The sequence below is a fragment of the Phalacrocorax aristotelis genome, chromosome 3 (genome assembly GCF_949628215.1).
Source record: "Phalacrocorax aristotelis chromosome 3, bGulAri2.1, whole genome shotgun sequence".
Classification (NCBI taxonomy): domain Eukaryota; kingdom Metazoa; phylum Chordata; class Aves; order Suliformes; family Phalacrocoracidae; genus Phalacrocorax; species Phalacrocorax aristotelis.
Window position 1 is genome coordinate 115,396,480 of NC_134278.1, and position 7,308 is coordinate 115,403,787.

The 7,308-nt window shown below is 48.7% G+C and overlaps 1 protein-coding gene across 1 annotated transcript; it reads left to right on the forward strand.

The window, feature by feature from the left end:
- The first annotated feature begins 470 nt into the window (after positions 1-470).
- Positions 471-7,247, forward strand: DRC5 (dynein regulatory complex subunit 5). Its single transcript, XM_075089162.1, has 4 exons — positions 471-730; positions 2,658-3,226; positions 4,269-4,718; positions 6,661-7,247. The coding sequence occupies exons 1-4, from the start codon at positions 550-552 to the stop codon at positions 6,835-6,837; spliced, it is 1,377 nt and encodes a 458-aa protein (XP_074945263.1). The 5' UTR covers positions 471-549; the 3' UTR covers positions 6,838-7,247.
- The last annotated feature ends 61 nt before the right edge of the window (positions 7,248-7,308 follow it).

The following is a 7,308-nucleotide window of genomic DNA, read 5'->3' on the forward strand; positions in this document are numbered from 1 at the left end:
CCTGTGCACTGAATCATTCTCAGTGGGTTTCTCTTCCACGGACTTGTCCTGGAACTTGCACAGACCCTCAGCATCCACAACACCCTGTGGCAAGCAATTCTCCAGTTCAACTGCAGACCGTGTGAAGAACCACCATTTTCCTTTGCTTTAAACCCAGCTCCTGCCAGCTTCACCTATTTCTTTTATCAGAAAAGACAGTAAATAATCAATGCCTGCCCGTCCTCCTCAACAGCACTCTGAATTAACACCATGTTATTATCTACTTAATACACATGGTACCTAGAGACCTCTTTGTACAGGGCAGTGTATAAAGATAAGGCTGAATAATAGTTGTTTTGCTGTAGTGCCTCGGGTCCAAGGAGAGGAGGCAGGCAAAGGGCAGCGGCCAAGTGCATTACAGGAGACCAGTGTGAGCAGACCATTCTTATCACTGGTCTCTTTCTAAAGTTACCTTTCTCTTTTGCAGGCAACCCAGCTGGAAAATGTGGTGGTGACTCTCAAGCAATTTTCACCTTGCTTCTCCTGAAGGAGAAGTGGGTCCTCAGCAGGATGCAGCAGCCAGCAGCCCGTGGCAGGAGCACAGCCACTCCCTCGCTGTATCCATTCCAGGACAGATTTGCTGCTGGCTTGAACTATACACACCGCATCATTGAGGATCCTGAGTGGACCCTTGCCACTGTCCCCCATCTCACTGAGCTCTGCCTCCAGAACATTGTTCACAATTTCAAAAGTAAGCAGGAGCGCGTTTTCCCTGGGGCACACGGAGAGAGAGAGTCAGTCCCAGAGAGCGGAGGGTCAACAAGGCAGGCAGATGCATCTGAAAGGCAGAGTGTGGTAGCAGCCCTGCCAAAGGAACAGATGGGGAGGAATATCCCCTCAGGCAGCCAGTTAAACAAACTGTTTAGTTGTGAAGTATGTGCTTGCACACTCCAGGGATGGCTGTAGTCCTCCGGGCTCCTATCCAGGATGTGCCTCTGTCCTAGCCTTGTCCTATCGTTTCTTCTTCCTTCCCTGCCCTGCTGGACTCGCTTACCGACTCGCTTACCTCAACCGTGGCTGGGGCTGTGGAGTCACTGTTTCCTCTTGACTCATGCATGCATTACGGTAGCACTTGGGGATGGAGCCCCGTTGTGCTGAGTGCTGTACAAAGAGATGGAGAAATGCTCCCTGCTCAGAGGACTTACCGTCTCAGCATACATATTATGCTTACAGTCTCAGGCCTTCTCCACAGCTTTTGGTGGTGATGTGGCAAGTTATATTCTCAGGAAGGGAAGGTGCTTTTGAAGCAGGTGGACTGATGAAACATAGCAAAATGGAAAAAGCATGTGTCATCTGGGAACCGAGTGGGAGAGGGAAAGAAAGGGCCTACCTGTCTTTTTGGCCCACTCAGTGAAGTGGCAAGGGCCAAAAATAGGTCTAAAGCTGTGTCCATATTGGGACTGTAAGATGGTACCGCGTTCCTCAGAGCTGCCTTACACCAGGAGCTGATGGTACTTGGGAGTCTAAACTGGGACACCCTTGCACCCCTATCAGCCTGGTCAGTCAGGCCGATTCCAAACAGATTGGACCTACGTTGTGCGCACATAAAAGCAGTGTGCTCGGTGCCTTGGGGACCCTTATGCTATTACCTGAGCTGTGCAGCTGCATCTTGCCCACTGCTGTGGCCTGAGTAAGCCCAAGTGAAGGTAGCATAGTTCTGCCCATACATGTCCCACATCTGCTTGTGTTGTGGGACTTTGCAGAGAAGGTCACTGCAGTGCAGCTGTAGGACACTGGAGAATAGACTCCAGGAACAGGCTGTGGTAAAACCCTGGGTGTCGTTAGGAAAGAAATGCCACCATGAGAGGAAATATAAAGCTAACCCCATTTTGTGTCTCAAAATTGGATTTCCCGTGCTCAAATAGACCTCTCCACTGATTATTTCTGTTACTCAACACTACTGCGTACATGGTACCAAACATTCATGGTATGAGTATGCATGGCTTTTCTCTGACATTCTTACCACAAAGAACTTCCACCAGACAGAAGCCAGCTGAGACTTAGGGCGAGCATCAGGAAAGAGACTAAGAGGAGAAAGCTCCTGGGAAAAGAGAACTTTTATTTAAACAAGGTGGATCTAAAGGCTAAGAGTGTGTCACATTGGAAAGGAACAGGAACCAATTTGGTGTACGACAGACAGAATTAAGATTAAAAGGCACAAGGACTTGCATGAAGAGCATAAAGACAGTTGTTCTCAAATATCATCCTTCAATATGCTTAGAAACCAAAGGGAGAAAGTTCAGTAAATGACAAGCCAAGCTTTCCCATTGCTGTAAGCCTGAACTAGCTCTCTTGGGAGCAGAAGTCCTGCTTTGAATATAAACTGCATTCAAACTAAATTTAAACTGGGATCTAAGTTTCTGATGCAGTTCTAAAACATTATGGGAGTAAACCCAATTACGCTCATGTTTTATTGTAAAAGTTAGAAATCCTACACAGAAATGTAGATTAGTCCTACATATTTTCTGCCAGCTTAGCTCTCTGCACCAGCTTCTGGCAACTGAGAAGAGAGCAGAGAGGAGGGCATGGGCACACAGCTGGGAGCCCAGGCAGAACCACAGTGCCAGCCATGGTTCCTACAGCCCAGACCAACCTCTCCTTCTCTTCATCTCCTCCAGAGAACCCTATTTTGGACCGTCTTCTGCCTGAGCACCAAAGGAAGGTGCTGGACAGGCTATCCACTGGCCTTCCACTTGCTGTGACTGCCAACCTTATAAGTGATGAGGACTACTGGAAGAGATGCTGCATTGAGCGCTGGCAAGTGTGTGACATCTCCAACTATGGAGACAGTTGGAAACGGATGTTCTTTGAACGTCACCTGGAGAACCTCCTGAAATGTTTCATCCCTAACACCACAGACCCCAACCAGGTGCTAGAACTCATCCCCCTCTGCAAAGACTATGTGCGGAAACTGGAGGTTGATCAGTTCCTGCCACCAGTGCAGGAGGATCAAAAGGAGGAGAGGGATGACCTCTCTGTTACAGGGAGTGATTTTGGATTTGGCGAGGTCTCAATGCATCACTATGACCTGGGAGACCTCATTACTGCTCTCCCTCACCTTGAAGAGCTTCATCTCACTTACGGCGTAAAGGACTGTGGCATGAACTTTGAGTGGAACCTCTTTAACTTCACCCACCAGGACTGCAGCAACCTGGCTGTCGCTGTGAAGATGTGCCACAACTTGAAAGTAACGTATCCCAAACTGAACCTTCCTTCCTCAGTTAGGTCTTCAAATTGCCCAGGGATAGAAACCCAGGAACCAGTTTTGCTTGCTGGCAGCACCCTTCCTTTTGCAAGTTGCAGTCTGGCAGAGAGCAGAGATGTTAACTTGCTGGCCTAGTGCTGAGTATCTTGTTCTGCATATGTCCTTGTTAGAACAGGTTGTCAGAGGGTCGGTGAGAAAAATAAATTGTTCCCACAAAACATGTTCCTTGTAGCGCAAAAGAAAGCAACAGTCCTGTTTTAACTCCTCACATAGTTCTGGGAAGGAGAGAAGCACAGAGAGAGCTTTTCATAAGGAGTTTTTGGTAGTTATGCTCAGTAAATACATGTCAACACGCCCCAGAGTAGCAGAGAGCCCCAGGAAGAGCATGGGGTCTTCCTTCCTGGCACTAACACCATCTTCAGTGCTGTGGCAACTTCAGTGCAGATACTCAGCCCCTCCAAAATATCAGCAGGCATTGCTATCCAGAGTGCAGCCAGAGCAAGCTGGCTGAACACACTCTCCACAGATTGGCATGCTTTGGGAAATATTTGTCTGCTTGGCTTCATAAATAACCTTCATAAATTACCTCTCCTGTGGCTATTAAGGTGCCCTGGCCATGGAGGACATTGCCCTTCACAGAGAGCACTGAGGTTACCACCAGTGCATGTGCTCATTCAGTGTTCGACTGTGATTTGGGTGAGTTCTGCTGTTGCTCTGTAGGTGTTTGGGCAGCTTCATCTTGTTTTAATTTAGCTTCCTGTGTCAGAGATCCCATGGACTCAGAGCAGAGGAACAGGCATTTCCAGGAGATGAACCATTTCTCCCTAGAATAGGCATGGGACATCAGTGGCATGCCCTGCCTGCTAGAAGTATGGGCCCACTGTAAAAGCAACTACTTGAGCCTATTGGCTAAAGGTGTCTGAAGTGAAGGGAGATGAATCCTTTCTGTTGGACCATGGGCTTAACTCCCTTGACGTCTTGTACAAAGCTGGCTGTTTTAATGCCCTGTCCTTTATTCCCACAGGTTTTCAAGCTGACACGAAGCAAAGTGGATGATGACAAGACCAGGCTGCTGGTCCATAACTTGCTGGATCACCCCTGCTTGGTGGAGCTGAACTTGTCCCACAATCTCATCAGGGACAAGGGGGCACAAGCTGTTGGCAAGCTGATCAACCACAGCAGATTAGAAACCCTCGATCTATGTAACAACCAGATCCATCACCTGGGGGCTCAGGCTCTTGCTCAAGCCCTGGCTGAGAACTCCACCCTGACCTCCCTGAATCTGCGCCTCAACTGCGTGGAGGACAAAGGCGGGGAGGCGATCGGCCGTGCCCTGCTGACCAATACCACCGTGAAGTCCATCCATCTGGGAAGTAATAACCTGTCAGAGCCAACTGCTATGCTTTTCTCCCAGGTCCTGGCTCAGAACACCACCCTGACAAGTATCAACTTCTCATGCAACCATCTGGGGCTGGTAAGAGAAACCCCATCTCCCCGCAGTTTGTGAGCCTGCACGGTAGCCTTGCAAAGCAGATGCTGAGCCTGCCCTGCCTCGAAGCTGCAGAGGCAAATGCATCCCTCACTTTCTAATCTTACTGCGATAACAATCAGTTGCGAGCAGGGAAGAGTCTCTAGCAGACAGAAGGAAGCAGAAGGACATCTTCTGTGCATGCACACGCATTTATCTCACTTGTTACATCTAGCTCTGTTCACAGGGCTGAATCTGGCTTCCAGGCTTTGGGCTTTTGGGCAGAGAGGGATTTTCCTCCCAGAAAACTGAAAACCAGGGAGTATGTCTGGGAAAAATCACAGCCACTTCACACACGTGGGAGTAGATACTAATGATAGGCGGCATGAGACAAGGGCATAGCCTCTGTGCTTTGGATCTGCTGTGCCATCTGTCACTCAGCAGCACACAGACAGTGTCACCCTTCCCAGAAACTCTCCTGTCCGTCACACACTCAGAAGAGATTGTTAGAAAATTGGCTTGGTTGCTGAGCTCCTTTAACTCACCCTGCAGGTCTGGAGCGGTGCAGTAGGTCAAAACTGTCATGTCTGGGTGCTTGGAAGTGGCTCCTAAACCACAGGCTTACATTTTCTAGGAAGAGAAGGATCCACAGATCTTGCTACATCTCTAAGAGCTGCAGCACGCAACATGCCCACAAACCAGACCACTTCTCTTCTGCTGATTAAAAAGAGCTTTAGAAATCTGAAATTAGACAGCCAAATGCAATCACGCTGGCTTTTAAACTTTCTGCGTTGCCTCAATTTTTCTCACTGCCACAATAAAGAGACAGCAAGACCAGCTGTCCCTGCTGGCAGGAATATTGGCATCAATACGTTTGACAATGGTTTTAAAAGGATTTGATGGCAGAAAACCTTTTGTGAGTTCTGAGTTTTATGATCCTGGACGTGGCATACCATTTGAGTTAAATGATATAAGGGGGCAAAGGTTGGAGAGGATAGAAGGGTTTTTGCTTAGTAAATAATAATCTCTATGCCTAGCATCTTCCTTCTGATGAGCTCTCCTATGATGAGCTCCTTCTGATGAGCTCTTCCCATTTGTGAACCTCCACAGCAGCCCAATATGTGGGCCGGTAGTATTACCTTTGGGGCAATGGGGGTCTTTGCTAGAGATACATCAAATTCTGACCTCTGTACCCCATTTAAAAAAAGTCTCCTTCCTGGTCCTTTTTGCTCCGTCCTTTTTGGCAAAAGGTCGAAGAGGCAGGGCACTGGGATGAGGGGACTGCTTGGACGGAGGAGATGGGGGCAGGAGTTGTATTTGGTACCTGAAAGAGAATAGCTGTGGGGGAAAAAAAAGGCAAATTGTCACATCCCTAAAAACAGTGCTTCAGGTAAGGGAGGGAAATGCCCCGAAGTCAGTTGCCCCCATAAGTCTATCTACATCGCATTTGCTGTCCCATACAGGCTGGACTTTAGTTTCATGAATTGCTCCCCGCAGGAAGGTCAACCCAACTTGGGAAATGGCGTCCAGGCAGGAGGCTTCCAGCACTGGGGCTCTCGGCACTGCCAAGATCAGCTGCAGTGCACTAACCACAGCGCTGTTTGCCCCCACTCAGCAGTGAGCTGGGGACCAGGGGACAGAGGAGAGCAGAGATTCCTCTCAGGTTATCATTGCCAGCTGTGCTAATTAACCAGTGTGAGCTTGAGGACTCCTGACACAGTACCCAGAGGGAGTCACTAGCATGTGTCATATCAGTGAGTGCTGCATAAGGTTACACTCCTTCCCTGTGTACCTCTCCTGTATGCAACACTTTGGGCTTGGGTGAAGGCCTTCATCCCTTTTGGAACTATCGCTGGCAACACAAGTTGCCCTGGGGAGGGGGGAAAGGGAGCAAGACGTTTCACTTTTGGATATCCTCCTTTAATCTCTGCTTCTCACCCATTTGCAGGATGGTGGGAAGCAGCTGCTTGACGGGCTGGCAGATAACAAGGCTTTGACTGAGTTTGACCTCCGCCTGGCAGAGGTGGGCCAGGAGACCGAGTACCTCATTCACCAAATTGTGCGGGCCAACCAAGAAGCTGCGAGGCTGGGGTCTCTGCAGCAGCCCCCCGCCAAAACCCTCTGAAGAAAATGTCCCAGAGAGCAACAAGCTTTGCAGTGCAGTGTTGGAGATACTTCACTTCAGAGGCTTATTTTCATGCGTATTTTTGAGAAACACTCAACTTGTGGCTGCCACTGCAGCCTTTCCCAGATCCCCATCGTCCAACCTGTGTCTTAAAAGGAGGCATTAGACCTCATGGGACTGCAGCAGCACCACAGAAGCAATCTACCTCTTGAGCCCTCTCTCCCACTGCACCCAAGACTATATCTCACCTCCTGTAGTGTTTCTTTTTTTTGGCTATTGCTCTGCTCAAGGATTTATATGTTTTTATAACAAAATCTATCTGGAGTCTCAGATATGGGTGATGAAAAGCAAAAAACCTAAATTCAATAAATGATAGGTCTCTCCACCATGGCTTCCTGCTGTGGGTTGCTATGCCTTTGATAAGTGGTAGCCTGCTTTGCAAACAGGTGAATTCTTTAGAACCAGATGCTT

Excerpts from the sequence above, each read along its gene's own strand:
- DRC5 (XM_075089162.1), top strand. The coding sequence starts at position 550 with ATGCAGCAGCCAGCAGCCCGTGGCAGGAGCACAGCCACTCCCTCGCTG. Across the intron at positions 731-2,657 it reads CATTGTTCACAATTTCAAAA|AGAACCCTATTTTGGACCGT; the intron begins GTAAGCAGGAGC and ends CATCTCCTCCAG. Across the intron at positions 3,227-4,268 it reads AGATGTGCCACAACTTGAAA|GTTTTCAAGCTGACACGAAG; the intron begins GTAACGTATCCC and ends TTATTCCCACAG.